Genomic DNA, 16,362 nt, shown 5'->3' with positions numbered 1-16,362 from the left:
TCTTGCTGAAAATAAAAACGCTGCACAAGTAACTTCTTTTCAGCACTAATATCAACAACAGATAGCAACAACAGTTAACATAACTACTCAAATAGAGGCAAACGTAATCAGGTAACTAAAGATTTAATTAACTCAATTAAATGCTTTGAGTCTTTGGAGACTGCAGTCCTTTTACATTGAAAGTTCAGTGTCTGGACCATGTCACACTTAGGTGAGACAGGGGTTTTCCTTTTTGATGTGGTAATAAAACAAAGAATAAGGTCAGTTGCCACGGAAACGTGTGTGGGGGGGCCAGTTTTGATAGGCTGTTCAGGGAGATGCCAATGGCTGGTTCGTGTCCCTTTGTCAGTTTAACAGTCAGGCCCCGCGTTATCAGCTTCGGAATCAAAAAGGTGCCAGTTTTATGGTCGGGCTAGCACTTAGAGAAAGCAACTTTGACCCCTCCCCATCTTCTCTGGGGAGGAGAAAGGAATTTAGGGTAGCTCCAAATTTATTCAATATAAAATGCACAAATCCACACCGTTGTTCACTACAATTCTGTCAGAGAGATAGCCTATTATGAACCTGTTGAAGAGCTGACACCCGCAATGCAGGACTGACACCCGCATTACAGCTGTTAATAGCACTACGTTTTTATGCAAATGGTCCGGCACCATCTGAGCATGAGTATCTGTATGTCAACCGCACGGGATAACATTCAATAAATGTGCAGATTGCTTGTTACGCCAATTATAACATCTTTAATTTGGTGGCAAGGTGGCCTGGATCTACCCATGATGCACGCATCCTCCGAGAGAGTGCGTTATACCAGGATTTCAAGGCTGGAAGAGTAAACGGGCTGCTTCTCGGCGACAGCGGAGACCCACTGAAACACTGGCTGATGACGCCTATAATTGCTCCGAGGACTGAGCAAGAACGACGGTATAACACCATCCACACCACCACTAGGTCCCTCGTTGAGCGGTGCATCGTGGTCCTCAAGCACAGTGTCTGTGCTGCTATCCATGGTGCTGATTTAGTGCGGCCACTAGATCACTGAAGACTATATAAATAGACTAGGCCTAGACTATAGAACAAAACTCGCCAAAAGTGACACATTTAGGTTTTACAGTAATCATTAACATGTATCATTGTTTTTTCTAGGTTTCATTGTCTTCATGGAGAGATGTGGATGCACCCTGAGTGAGTCTGCACCGTAATAGCAGCGTGCACTGTCCTCCACAACATCTGTGTCTCCCTAGGCAACACCATCAGCCGGTGCCGGAGGAAGGTGCCGACCCTGTGGACCATGCAGGGCATGACAGTGTCGGTGGACGAATAGTCCGTACACGCATTATTAATGCTTTATTAAACTGTTGTAAACTATTGCTTCACTTAAAATAATTCTGAAAAATAAGCCACAAAGAAAGTCCAGTAGGTTTATAATAAACTTTTTAAAATTTACATACAATTGTCATTGATTCATTGCACACAATTTGCAATTAGGCTTATTTACAGAATTACAAAAGACCGCCCGTCCTCTTCAGAAACAGGCAAAGATGACCTGCTTATCTGTTGTTGGAGCAACTGTATTTCTAACGATATTTTTTGTTTTTCAAGTTCCAGCTTTTCCTGCTCGGTCTTTCTCAAGAAGTGTCTGCTGCAGGTCGTCCAGCCTCCTCCTCCGTTTCACCGGCGGTGCACCACTGCTGAGAACTTTGTGGAGTGACTGGGGCCTCGATCGAGTCTGAAAATACAGAGAATTTATCATAGGCCTACTGTTATCTGACAACTACTAAAACTGTTATTGTAGGCTACTCTAATATATATATAGGCTACACACCTTCACAATTCACACGGTCAAGCAATCGTTAATCACCTCTGTTATCTGTTGTTTGTTTCTTCTTGTTAGTTATTGAGTTTGATTGATTGGCAATCACTGTGTGTCTGTGCTGACTGTACAGCTCTATTAACTTTCGTATCTAAAAGACTAGAAAGGCGCTATACAAGTACGGAGCATTTACATTGATACGGCTACAAGTTAACAAAACAGTGGAAGTGGAACAATGTAACGCACGCTGTTAGGCATCTGCTATAGTTCTGTGGCCATTCACATGAACGCGCATCGCTAAGAACAGGTGTAGTTAACCCTAGGCTTAAGTTTGGCATTAGGTCAACTCTAAAGACTGGTCTTAACTAAGACCTACTTAGCAGTTAGGACCAGGCTTAGTAAAGCCCTGTTGGTGCAACCGGCTCCTGGTGCCCAGAGTTACTGCAATCACTCTCAGAGAGATTGGCCACGCACACACATAACCCCACAGGGCGTCACAGTATACACAAACATTACACACTTGCATTATTCATTGAATGAATACCACTAGATTGGTGGCTTCGTGCCTTTTCTTCAGCACTGAGAAGCAAGGTCCAGTGAGGCCTTCAAGTTAGAGGACTGCGCCTATACTCGTAGAATCTGGAGTTACGATACGTAACTACCGTAACTACCGCTTCGCCCTCTAAGGCTGTTGTTATTGGGTCAGAGGCCAAGCAGGATGAGTCAATGCCTCTCCAAGCCCATAAGGTAGCACCAAGCACAAACCCACCTACCCAGAGCCATACAATGAGCCACCCAGTCACTCGCAGTCCACAGCATTGGTGTTGGCGTGCACACGAGCACCAACGGCACGACATGGGAGGCAGAGGACCGACCCATGTGTAATAGCCGGGGAATCGGGCGGGGGGGGGGCCCACAGCTGTACAGATGCAGGCAGGGTCACGACCGCCTCAGCTGCGCACAGAGCAGGGCCAGCGCGAGCAGCTGGCGCACCGCACACTCACGAGGGAAAATCACTCAGACAAAACACAGTAGTGAGTGAGTCAGCGAGAAACGCGGGTCGTCCCGCGGGCTCAGTGAAAACCACAGGGCACACTGAGCTTTCTCTCGTTTGGCAAACATCACACATGCACAGTGCACAACGATGTCACACACCTCTGGATGCAGGAGGAGGGACTGCGTCGGTGATGCTGTGGTCACGCACGAGCCCGCAGCCGGGCTCTGCCGGGAGGGACATGCGTAATGTGTTGAGCCGCAATAGGATAACACCACTGTAGTTGTTGTAAGAAGCGTAATGTCTGTTTTGAGGGCTCATATGACACAGCCTGCCTGGTCAGACAGGCTGGACCCACAGAAGACTGTTGCTACCACCTTCCTCTGGCTGGTAGAGCGGGAGTGCCCCAGCGGCTCCCCGCTTCCCCCGTTCGAACTTCGGGTGACGCGTGCCTCAACATTGCTATGTTGCTGCTGCGAGGCAACATTGATCGTGGATCAATATATTTGACTGTCACAACCCGAGCGAAATGACTGGTTTCACTATCAGAATGAGGTGATCCATCTGGTCTACAACAGCCGTACAGCCGCACGTATACAATTTTACATCCATTCGCGTTAGCGGAGAGCTGAATTGGAAGTTAGCCTGCTCAGCTGGCAAAAGTAAACACAGTGGACGCTGTAGCGCTACCGCCGACTAGTGTTTGGAGGTGTAATTGCAGAATGACGGAGACACCGACACAAGTACAAGTATGAATGCATGGCTAGTATAAATCAAGCTTCAGTCTTCACCCCTCCCCCCAAGTCATTACAACCAGTCAGGTGAGACGACAGCTCACCAGAACCCAGATCAACGAGGCCAGAGGACCCGACGACATCCACCCGAGGCTCCTCAAGAGCCCCTTTTTCCACCGCATGGTACCAGCTCGACTCTACTCTCCTTTTTTTGGTTTTCCATAGTGGAAAAGTTGTACCTGTACCTGCTTCCAGATACTTTTAATTTCCACCATACAACAAATAACAAACCATGACATGCATCCAACACAACACAATACATTTACACAGGTGGGTGAGGGGGTTGAGGGTGGGGGGCCCCTGGAGCCCCGGAGCATGCACTCTCACTAACAACAAAGGTGGTATGTCCTGAGTTGTTTAACACATCAAGATGTGAATACCAGAACTCTGTCTGAACTCTGTCTGAACTCTTCCAATACTTTTGGAGGGGACTGTATAAACACCCACAGACCAACATGTACACCCACACACTTACAGATACACACAAACACACACACACAGAGACATATACACCCACAGACACACACAATACACATAGAAAAACACAAAGAAATTAGGTATCCTTGGTTGTCAACAGTTAGTTGCATTATTCTTTATGCATGTCAATAGGTTGTCCTGTCTGTTTGTGTGATGTTTGTGCCCCCCACCCCCATTTCTGCCCAATAGGCTAATTAAATAAATACAAAAAGACGATACCGGACTTAAATTTAAAACTTTCTTGTTAAAGCAAACATGGTACTTAGCAGTATACACGGTATACAGCTCCTCATACTGCATCCCAGGCTGCTGGGCGTGACAGGGTTAAAAAACAAACAATGCATGACTTGGTGTCCATGTCCTGTTTCAGGACACCTGAGGGCTCGTTCTGGTCTGATCTGAGGTCATTATCAGTGTTACAACATGGGCATTTTCCACAGACTAGCTAATAGACAGTCTGCTGAGCTTTACTGTTTTGCAGCTCTCCTGTCTGTGTCCTCTCTGTCAAACACATACAAGTTTATTAGCAACTCTAACTTTTGAAAAATGTGTGATTTGTTTCTCTGTATGTGTCAGCCCTGTAGCTCGGCACAACCTGCTCAGTTATTCACTTAGATGCTTGTTTAGACTAAACACAAACCTTATTTCCTGCTAACTGCTTTAGAGAAAACCACAACAGTATCAGTGATATAGAAAGAGGAAGGAGGTGGGATTTGCTTGGTGCGAGTGGTAAATGTTGATCTCAGATGACCAAGATCTAAAATGGAGGAATGGTCTTTACTGTGGCTGTTAGGTAAGTAAAAATCTACTTAATGTGTGAATGTTTGTCTCCATGTCGTCTCAAAAATTAGTTCTAAAACATGTCTGGTGTTTTTGAAAGCAGCAGCGAGTTACAGAGTGAATAATGTGAATACAAAGACAGAATTCAGCCAAATACCGTCAAATGATCAAATACAAATTAGCTACGACAAGAGAACAAGAATTTGAGTGATCATTCTTTGGTAATATATCAGCAAAGAAAAATAAAACATTACTAAAAAGTGTTTCAATTGTGTTTCTTTCAATGAAAATGAAAATTCTGATGCACAAAATTAATTCCCAATGATCACAAATCATAATATCTGTCAAAATAATTGAAATATGATTTTTTTTTTTACCTCAAGCAGTCCTAATATTTATTACACTGAATCTTAAACAAATATAATTTGTTGTTTCCACATCTAACATCAACATGTGGCTGTTTTTCTGTTCACTACAAGCAGGATGTTCTGTGTTGTAGAAAGTCCTTGTTTGTCTTGTTTCATGTAAAACCTCAAACCAACCTGAGTGTGATTTCTCTTTAGTTCTGACCTCACTGCTGAGCTGCACAACAAACCAAGGTGAGCAAACTTCTTCTGTCACAGCTGAAAGGTTATTCACTGCCTGATAGAACAGTTAGTGTTTAGGACAGTGTTTGGGGAGGGAAACAGCCACTTTACAAGTACAATAAAACACTGAATGCAGTTTTGATGCCACAGTGTTGCAGACTGGAGCCAAAGTTAAAACTGCTGCTATAAAAATGTTATTCTGAAACTACACAGCATGATGCATTTTACATTTACATTTACTCATTTGGCAGACGCCTTTATCCAAAGCAACTTACATTTGAGGAACAACAAGCAACAACAGAGCATCAAATAGAGATTACAAATACAGATCTACATACTAGTAAGAGCAGCAATAAATACTAGTAGGAGCTCACAGCACATATCACATAAATGGGGTAAATACCAAGGGAAATAAGTATGAGCTAACTAAAAGTGCAAACTACACAAGATAATTGTAAGGGGATAGAAGAAGAAGAGCACAGGAAGTGCATGTAAGAGTTTAGAGGTGTTATTAGAGGAAGTGTACTCGGAAGAGATGAGTTTTCAAGAGCTTCTTGAAGTTAGAGAGGGACGCCCCTGCTCTGATGCCGTGTGGTAGCTCGTTCCACCGTCGTGGTGTCACAGATGAGACCAGCCGGGACTGGTTTGCTTTGTGTGAAGGGATGGCAGAGCCAGGCGGCGTTCGTTGGAGGAGTGTAGCGGGCGAGAAGGAACATAAGTTTGTATTATAGAGTTTAGGTAGATGGGTGCAGACCCATGATGCAGTAAGAATTACATAAGTAAGAAAGACAGATGTAGCCAGATCTTCTGCTGTGTGTTTGACACAAACTTTGAGAGTAAAATTGAAAAACATTTGAAAACATTAGTCTGTCAGCTCACATCTCGGTTTGATTCAGATTTCTTCTCTGAAACACAGAGATCAATTCAGCAGTGAAGAAGTGACAGTGAGAAAGCAGGAATATGAGGAATGCAGAGAATAAAAAACGCAAATTATCTCTTAAACCACATCTTTCTGTCTCTTCCTCCAGCCTCTCTGACTGTGAGTCCCAGCAGCTCTCAGCTGTTTAGAGGACAGTTTTTCTCTCTGAGCTGTGAGGAGGACGACAGCTCTGCTGGATGGACGCCGAGGAGGAACACAACCAGAGAAACCAGGACTCAGTGTGGAGCTGGCTGGGGAAGATCAGCTGGTTCTTCTTGTAACATCAGTTACATTTTTGCATGGGACAGTGGAGTTTACTGGTGTGAGTCCAGCGAGGGAGGAACCAGGAACACCATCAACATCACTGTCACTGGTAAATTCAGACTACTGTAATCTGTGATTTAATGGGTCTAATGAGGTGTGACCGGATCAATAACAAACACAGGGACTCTGAACACTTTGTCAGTGTTATTCAGCATTTCTCTTTGTCTATTGACTAAAATCAAAGGCAAAACTTTAACCCAGAAATAAAAAGAAAGAAAAGAAGACACTGAGTGAAGAACCGAGAGTAGCCAAGAAATTAGCCTTAACCCACCATACGTAAATTATTATTTGTGTAATACTGTTGTAGTGTCTGTTGAGTGCACACACAGTGTGTGTTTGCAGGCTGGAAAACAGCAGGTGTCCATGTCATGTATTACTTTTGTTTTGATTTTTCATCCGTGTCATGCTGAGGCCTGCAGATTTGAACTAGAGGTGACTGTCTTCATATAACAAACTGCATGTTCTCACACACTATCTTCACCAACTTGACAACACATGCGCAGTATTTGTAAAACACTTCAAAGTGAGAAAGCACCACGAATAGAAGCGATGCAACATGTGTTGTCAAATTTATCAACATGTTAATTTTGCTCCTGTTTTGTCTTTTTAAGTTAAGCTTGGTGTTGAGCTTTTGGGACAATCGTATTACGCACACCTTCTGCTGGATCTCGGCAAAACAATCCAACTTTACTGTAGCAGAGACAACACCACCAACATTACAAGCGAAAACCAGCTGAGTTTAGATATACACAGATCAGCCATAACATTATGATCACATGCCTAATATTGTATAGGACCTGTTTTTGAAGCCAAAACAGTCCAGATCCGTCGAGGCATGAACTCCAGTAGACCTCTGAAGGTGTACTGTGGTATCTGGCACCAAGACAATAACAGCAGATCCTTTAAGTCCTGTAAATTGCGACTAGAACCTTTGGAATTAGGAGGCCAAGCCAACACCTTGAACTCGTCGTTGTGTTCCCGAAACCATTCCTGAACCACTTTTGCTTTATGACAGGGCGCATTATCCTGTTGAAAGATGCCCCTTTCATCAGGGAATAACGTTTCCGAGAAAAGGTGTACATCAGGGATTATAAATTCACATCCAGCACCGCAGCAACCTCCATGTGGCACATAATCTAATGACAACAAAGGTAAACTAAAAGTGTATGGAAGAAGCTAAAGAGTGAGCTGTATCGTTTCCTCTTTGTTGAGTTTCACATGCGCTGCACCGATCACCGCCAATCAAGGCTCAACTGTCCGACCTGCAGCCTCTCTGCTCCTCTGTGTCTCTGCAGGGCGCCTCTACTTCACACATACCACGGAGCAAAGTCAGCCAGCTGATCAGTGGACATTAGACATTGACAACAACTACACTCGTCAAGTACATGGTGCAATAAAAGTCCATACTTTACCAACGCACCAGTTTAATAAGCATAAACACGCAAAACCCGATGTTTTAATCTGCTGAGTCTCTCATCCACTGCAGCCCTGTTTAGGTTTTACACAAGCACAGCGCTAGTTCAGCTAATAGTGAAAGCTGTCTGTCTTTAGTGACTATTAAGCTTAGTTTGCCAGTAGCCTACCTTAAAATATGGCACATTATAAACTCAGCTCAGTGGCAGAGACAGACGCTGCTCTCTTCCAGCAGCAGCAGAGGGAGGAGGAGGACAGGAGGGACTGAATTGTTCATTCCTTCTAAACATCACTCAGTATGTTGTTGGTTAATATGGTTTATTTTACTGACATTTTAGATTTGTTTCCAGTGAGATATTAGTGACTTTGCTGTTGTAAATCCTGTTGCTGCTCTAGAAACAACATTTGGTTAACAAAAAATATCATATTATTGTTTCAAATAATATATGCAATTATGGCCCTGGTGTACATGGTCACTGGTTCACTTGCCCATTTTCCTGCTTCTAACAAATCAACTATGAGGACACAATGTTGACTTGCTGCCTAATATATAATATATATAGGTCACAAAAGCGTGTTAGTGTTGATGAAGCTGTGTGTAAATAATGAAATGCTGTAGTTTGTCTCTGTGTTGAGGTGGACCAGTGATCCTGCAGAGTCCTGTCCTCCCTGTGATGGAGGGACATGATGTCACTCTGCACTGTAAAACAAAGACCCCTCCCTCCAACCTCCCAGCTGGTTTCTATAAAGATGGCTCCCTCATCAGGACTGAGCCTACAGGTCACTTGACCATCCACCATGTTAACAAGTCTGATGAAGGCATCTACAAGTGTAACATCAGCGGTCGTGGAGAGTCTCCATCCAGCTGGATCTCTGTCACAGGTGAGAAGGTTACCTTTGATTTCAGGATTTATTTCATCCAGAGATTCACCTGACCAGGTGGATTCTCTCTACAGGTAAACCTAAAACCACAGCCCCGCCCACATACAGAGCTCTGCCCCCAACATCAACTACTGTATTTGACCTGACACCCTCTGCAGACCCGCCCCCAACATCAACTACTGTATTTGACCTGACACCCTCTGCAGACCCGCCCCCAACATCAACTACTGTATTTGACCTGACACCATCTGCAGACCCGCCCACCTCTGCTCCTCTGCCCACTCCGACATCACCTGCCTCAGACCCGCTCCAGCTTGTGTTCAGACTGATCTTCCACCTGGTGGTGTTCTGTCCGTACTGCATCTCCACTGTCGTCATGGTGTCTTTATATCGACGCAGGGCCACAGGTGACACTCTTAATCACTAACCTTACAAACAATGATCCATCAATCAAGCAATCAGTCTCACACTGTCACTGGTGTTAATGATCGACAGTTTTCTATAACAGATAAATTCACTACATTTTTTTTATAACCTGCTCTGACTTCAGGAAATGGCCTACCTGTCTCAATGGTGATGACGCCACCCACCCAGGCTGAGGAGGGATTGGATGATGACTGTGATGATGTCATCCCTGCTGTCACCACAGAGCATCACTTCTGAGTTGATCCAGTGTGTTCAGTGTGTTCTGGCTCTTAATGAAGCTGAAATGTTTGAGTCATCAGCAAATAAACCTCAGATTTCCTTCATAGGTCACAAACAGCAGAGGACCCAGAACACTTCCCTGTGGAACTCCTCATGTTCTAGTTTGACTTAGATGATGTTGAACTCAGGATCTCAGACTTCCGCAGCAGCTACAGTCTCACTTTAAACTCTTCTAATCTTATTTACTGCTTTTAACCCCTTGACGCCAATTGTCGCGAATTCGCATCATACCTTTTCCTTGCAGACTGCAAGCCAAGATAGCGCATGGATTCCCCCGATGCCTGTTGGTGCATATTCGATACGAACCTAGGAACCTTTCGCAAGCCCTGGTTTCTCGTTTATGCCTGTTGTCGCTAATTTGCATCATACCTACACATACCTGAATTTATATCTTTTCCATGTTCTATAGACAAATTAACAATCTTCACTTAATTTATCATCATCTTGAAAGCGAATGAAAACACAAATAATTTTTTGATTCTAAAAAATTCAGGCGTCAAGAGGTTAAAGTTTTTAATAAACCTCACGCAATCAACCAAATCTCAGTCTCTGTGTCATGCTAAGTTAAATAAAAGTTAAAGCTGAACATAAGACGTGTGTTGTCTGTTTGACAAAAAGTAAGGATGACCTTAACACATTAATTGTTGTTGGTAGATAGACGCCTATGTGTCATGGTGGAGCTCAACTTAATTGATTTCATGTGGGAGAAGGCAGATTCACTAGGTTGATCCAAACAGAAAGTGCTCACAGACAAAAGGCTCGCTCCTCATGTTGGGATACTTCTCCTGTGAAAGCAGCCCCAGAATTAAGTCTTCATGTCTCTGGTTGTCCTGGATCTCTTTTGATCCTACACATCAATATCTGTACTAAACACGACACTTTGTCTCTTAGAAATTGTATGGATTTCCATGAAATGTGGTTCAGACATTCAGGTTGAAATGCAATATCGTTGGTGATGCTCTAACATTTCATCTAGCGTCAACATCAGGTCAACATTTAAATAAATAAATACCTGCAGTACTAAGGACATTCCCGTCAGCCTCAGCTGGACTTTGTGTTTACTGCTAATTAGCTGATTTAAGCATGCTAACTAAGATGATAACTGTGATAACTGCTATTCATTAGCAAGTTAGCATTTTCCTTGTGAGCATTTTTGCATGGTGATGTTGCACAGCTGCAAGAAGGCCTGTGGGCCTGTGTGAATACAAAGACACCATGAGATGTATACGGGGAGAATACCATGATGTGGCCGGTCATTCTCAACACAGATAGGATTGGATCTGCAGGGGATGGAGCTGTGACAGAAAATTATGATGAGTATTTCATCATAATCAATTCAGTTCAATTAAATCAACTTGATTAATCCCATAAGGGGCAATTAGTTAAGAGCAGCATGTTTGCAACAGTACATAACACAAATCACACACATTATTCACAACATACAAGCAGCCAGTATGTGCACATTTAAAAACCCCAAAGAACCTTACAGGGAGTTTAAAAGTTTGATCGACGAGGGGATAAAAGATTTGGAGTGGCGGTTCGCCTTACACTCAGCGTATAATGACGCCCAGAAGCCAACAGAGAGAATTCACCGGGCAGAGCGGAGAGGCTAGGATACTTGCTGCCTTCCAAACTATTTGTTGGATGCAGGAGACATTAAGGTCTCTCTGTTTCACACCAATGATTTTAGAACAGATCTTTACAGTGTTGTTCAGGCTGTTTCTTCCTTTAACTGTCAGATTGTGAAACCAACATAAAAATTTAACAGACTCTCAATAAAAGACTGATAGAATCTAGACAGGATGACCGGCGTGACAGTGAAGCTTAGTTTGAGGAGAAGATGAATTCTCTGTTGCCCCCGCTTCACAATGGCGGCGCTGTTTATATCGAACTTAAGATGGTGTCCAAGTTTTAATACGATGAGAGAATTTCCACCTTTTCATTATGTATGATGCTCTCTGAAGCAGCATCTCTATTTTGCCCAAAGTCTATAATTTATTATGTGGTTTTAGATACATTTAAGTCAAGGAAATTGTTATCACACCATGAGATAAAGTCAGTCAGAGCATTCCCATGGTCAGATACTGGACCTGGGAGAAGTGACAACAACGCAGTGTCATCGGAAAACTTCACCAAATAGCTGCTCTCCTGGGCGCTTCTGCAGCCATTTGTGTACACGACAAAAAGAAGCGGTGAAAGGACGCACCCTTGAGGTGATCCTGTAGAAAGCAATAAGGAGTCTGAGAAATTACCATTTACAAAGACCCTCTGCTCTCTAACAGTTAAAAAATCTAAAATCCATAAAACAAGTTGGTGAGGCAAGCTAAAATCACACCGCAGCTTGTCTATTAAAATATGTGTTTGCATTGTATTAAAAGCTGAAGAAAAGTCTGCAAACAGAAGCCCGGCATGGGATTTTGGTTTGTCTAAATGCTTATATAAGCTATTCATGATAAAAAGCTTTGCATCCTCTACTCCCCTCCCCGCTCGATAGGCAAATTGCAGGGGATAGGACCAGGTTTTTAATGATTTCCTCTAATACCTCGAATACTCATAATTAGTGATGTTAAAGCAACAGGCCTGAAATCGTTTAGTTACCCTGGTTTGCTGATCTTAGGAACCGGGATCACTTTGGATGATTTCCAGGGAATTACACTACTATCCAGTGACACCTGGAAGATGTGCTGGCCACAGCCTACAGATAATGTCTGTCTCTGCAATAATAAACTAACATTGCAAGTAAGTCTCTGAGTGCTCACTCCAGTTAGTCTTTACCCCAAGAGAGGGAGTTCAAGTACCTGGGGGTCTTATTTGCGAGTGAGGGGACAATGGAGTCCTTTGCATCAAAAGGAGCCAGTTGGGAAAGTTCAGACATGGTAAGGACGCCCCCTGGGGGCCTCGGGGAAGACCCAGGACTAGGTGGAGATATATGTCTGGGAACGCCTTGGTGTAATCCCTCTCAAAGCTGGTTTATGTGGCTCAGGAAAAGGAGGTTTGTGGTCCCCTTGCTGGAGCTGCTGCCCCAGTGACCCAACCAGACATACGTGGTTGAAGATGGTTGAATGGTGAATGATGGATTGCAAGTAAGTTTTCCTGTGTGCATCTCACATTGTTTTTTTTGCACAAGTTTCAAGTTGAATTGAGAGCTTTAAGCGTCCAAAGGTTGATACACACAAACTGAAAGAATTGGAAAGTTATAGCCACCAAAAAGATTTTACCTGATGTAAACTGCCAACATCAGGTAAGATCACTAACACACGGCTCATGTGCATGTGTCAGTAATAATAATCATATACGAACCATGATCTTGAACATGACCGCTTTTATGATCACTCTGTCATCATGTATGGACAGAGACATCGTGGATTTATCCTCAGCACAGAATAAAATCTATAGACAGCACTGTTCTTTAAAGCTCTGTGGAAAAAAGGCAGCTGGAAACAGGTGCACTGAAACATTCCTGTATTAGTTATCATGTTGAAGATGATGTGAAAATTTCTGAGTGAGGATGACTGCAGTGCAGCTGAAACAAATTAATGTAGTTTAAAAGTGAGTTTTTTTTATTATTAGCTGCAGTCCAAATGTGTCTTTCATCAAATTAGGAAATGAGCAAGATTTTATTAATGTAAAATAGTTCTAAAACTTTTTTAGACACATTTACACTGCAAAAAAAAAAAATTAACAGGCTAACCTACTGGGTCAGACTGACTTTACAATCACAAGTGACCTCTGTCTTATATTTGATCCTCCATCTGAATCTCTCTGTCGCTCCTTTCTCTTCACTGCAGTCATGAGAGGGAAACTACTTGATAAATGAGGAACAACACACCTGATCAAAGAACTAAACGTGTCCTGGATACAGCATGGACCAAAACAATAAATAACACAACTCAAGTTTCTAAATGTAACATGAAAATATTTATTGTCCCAAAATAGAGTTAAAAGAATCACTTTAAGGACATTTGTGCAGACTGCAAGTTATTGCTTTTTGTTTAATTCATATTATTACATAACCACATGTTCTTTCTGTACATATCATGTAATTCTGCTTTGTAGATAATTATACTCAGGTTTATTTCTTACTCTGTGAACTCCGTGGGACAGATTGAGGTATATCAGATGCTTTGGTCCAGTCTTTTTGGTTTGTTTATACAATTAAAAAGTAGTAGTAGAGTTTTAAATCACATAAGGCCACATACCAGCTAATATCATTAGCTTATAACATATAAATATATACAGAAATCACAGGTTTTATATAAAAACATCATCATATTACAATAGAAGACATTACAATACAGTATTCACAATATAGATAAAATATGTTGTTAGCTGTGATCTGAGACACTCACACCTCTCTCCACCTGGTTTCAGCATGTTTGGTTTGCGCTCTGTCTGCTGACATTTCAGACATCAGAGGCTGTTTTTCTGTTTAAAGCTGGTTAATCTGTTCATGAAGCTACATTGGTTGTTGGCTTCTAGCTTCTAGCCAACAACCAATCCAACAGCAGCTAAACAAACCAGAGCAAAACCTCCAAGTCCTCAAAAATGTGTAGCTCAACTTCCTCACAGGCTCAAATCACCACGTTCTCCCTGCATCTTCTACGTGTGAAGACAACGACAGCAACAAAGATGACTAAAAGAAAAGCTGCTCCCAGTCCGTAGTAAAGACCGTAGTTTCCCTCCTCGACGTCTCCGCTGTTGGACCCTGAAGATCAAAGTGCATATTAGTCAGGAAATGAGTGAACAGTGGAACAGCCTCCATTTACTCTTCTATATCTTCTATATTCCTCATGTTTGACTCTCAGAATCAACATGGAATAAACTGCAGCTACAACATGGCACACAGACACACTGACCTCCACAAACTCACCTGAAACCTCCAGCTGGTAGATTCTGATTGGCTCAGTCTCAATGTTGGCTCTCTTGAGTCTTGAATCACCTGCTGCAACTCGACACTCGTATGTTCCAGCGTCGTTGCTGCTCACGTTCTTCAGAATTAAAGACACGTTTCCGTCCTTCAGCTCTCTGTCCACCAGCTGCACCCGGTCCTTAAAGGATGGATGCTGGTGGGTTGGATCTGAGAGTCCATCTCTGTAAAGGAGGACGTACTCTGGCTCCAGGTCAGGTCTGCTCCACTCTACAGCTCTGATGGAGGCTTCACTAACCTGACATGGCAGAATGACGTCATCTCCAGGTTTCACTCGTACCACATCTAAAAACAATAAAAACATCCAGAGAGAAAAAATAATTACATTTCAAAAAGGACTCCACAGGACGATCTATATCGCTTGATGATAGAAAAACGTCTATCGTTTACAATTATGCTCCAACATTTATTTCCTTGTGTTCCACACATCACGGTAATATTATTGAGGGGACTGCACCGCGTTGAAGTTGGTTTGAAATTGGTTATTTGACAGACACATGTGCCAGTGTTGCAGGAAAGACATTTCCCTCTTTGGGGTGGTCTGCAAGATGGCCGAGTGGAAAAGCTTCCATGACCTTTGGTTCGCTCACAGCCATAGACTGCATATAAAAAGCTCATGTTTGCTGCCACAGAACATAAATAAAAGTCCCTTTTTACGTTACAACATCTCCTCCTCCAACATTACACAGACGGTGAGAAGCTAACGCAGCTAGTTAGCAGCTAAAGCTAACTTACCATACAACAGCATAAAAGCGTAAATATCATAAAGACGTTTCAAAGCTGAATGCTGCGGCAGTAATTAAATTAAAGCGATCCGATGGTCGGCGCTTCTTCTTCTTCTCTGGGTTTTATGGCGGATTGCAACCAACTTGTTCAGGTTCATACCGCCACCTACTGAACCGCAGGTCACAGGTTCAGTGAACCAAAAGGTAAATAAATAAAAACAAAACTCAACAATAACAAAAAAAAAAAGAAAAACAAGGCTATATGTTATGATCTAATCCTGAAGATCTGAGAAATTTAAAGAGAGCTTTGCAGCTCTCCCTTGTTTCCTCACTCATCCCTAAAATCCTGTCTAAATGCCATCCCCCCCTACTAATTCATCTATCTTGTCACGTAAGATGTTCCTCTATATTTACTACACTTCATGATGACATGCTCGACATTTTCAGGAACATTACAAACCTCACATTTATCAGACACACATTTTGCCATTAAATAAAGCGTTGATTTTAACCCAGTATGTCCAAACCTTAATCTTGAAATACGTCCCTCACTGCTTTTCTAATGAATGATTTGGCCTCTCCTTTTCAAAGGGAACTTTCCTTATTTCATCTTTTAATCTCAACGCTATCTTTGCAATCTCGTCTGCTTTCTCATTCCCATCAACACAAACATGAGCAGGGACCCAAAGAAACTGCCAAGCACTGACTGCAATGGCTGTGATTTGCTCCGCCGCCTGTGTGACTGAGTCCTAAAGGTGTGATGGTGTTATTTACGGTTAACACTGAACCGCTTCTTTCTACAGGCATGTGGTCTTTAAATGACACTATGATAGGAAAAATATGTTTTATTGTTGTTGTTTTGTTTTTTTTATGATGTCTGCACTTTAAAACAAATATTATCTCATAAATCGCTTCATTATTTTAGCAAAAGTAAATTCTATAACCGTAAACCTTTATTTAAAGTATCCATGAGTTAATTGCAACAATACATAAACTATTCAGCACTCTTCAAATACACACACACA

At 42.5% G+C, this 16,362-nt stretch overlaps 2 protein-coding genes across 3 annotated transcripts in view; one reads left to right on the top strand and one right to left on the bottom strand.

Moving 5' to 3' along the window:
* The first annotated feature begins 880 nt into the window (after positions 1 to 880).
* LOC123979942 lies at positions 881 to 9,986 on the top strand. Its single transcript, XM_046064051.1, has 6 exons — positions 881 to 1,007; positions 1,242 to 1,320; positions 6,493 to 6,734; positions 8,735 to 8,980; positions 9,139 to 9,387; positions 9,531 to 9,986. The coding sequence occupies exons 1-6, from the start codon at positions 881 to 883 to the stop codon at positions 9,641 to 9,643; spliced, it is 1,056 nt and encodes a 351-aa protein (XP_045920007.1). The 3' UTR covers positions 9,644 to 9,986.
* A 4,149-nt stretch (positions 9,987 to 14,135) lies between these two features.
* Positions 14,136 to 16,362, bottom strand: part of LOC123980927 (programmed cell death 1 ligand 1-like) — a 23,879-nt gene continuing 21,652 nt past the window's right edge. Inside the window, exons 1-2 of one of the 2 annotated variants that reach the window (XM_046065544.1) lie at positions 14,556 to 15,381; positions 14,136 to 14,390 (exon numbers count right to left, since the gene is read on the bottom strand). In XM_046065544.1, coding sequence (XP_045921500.1) covers positions 14,257 to 14,390; positions 14,556 to 14,916 — 495 coding nt within the window. In that variant the 5' untranslated portion in view covers positions 14,917 to 15,381 and the 3' untranslated portion in view covers positions 14,136 to 14,256. Of the gene's footprint in view, positions 14,391 to 14,555; positions 15,382 to 16,362 lie in introns of those variants that run through there. The other variant, XM_046065543.1, reaches the window with a different exon arrangement.

The sequence above is a fragment of the Micropterus dolomieu genome, linkage group LG12, assembly GCF_021292245.1.
Source record: "Micropterus dolomieu isolate WLL.071019.BEF.003 ecotype Adirondacks linkage group LG12, ASM2129224v1, whole genome shotgun sequence".
NCBI lineage: Eukaryota > Metazoa > Chordata > Actinopteri > Centrarchiformes > Centrarchidae > Micropterus > Micropterus dolomieu.
Note: the sequence above shows the minus strand (reverse complement) of the source record. Positions and strands in the feature narration are given on the sequence as shown.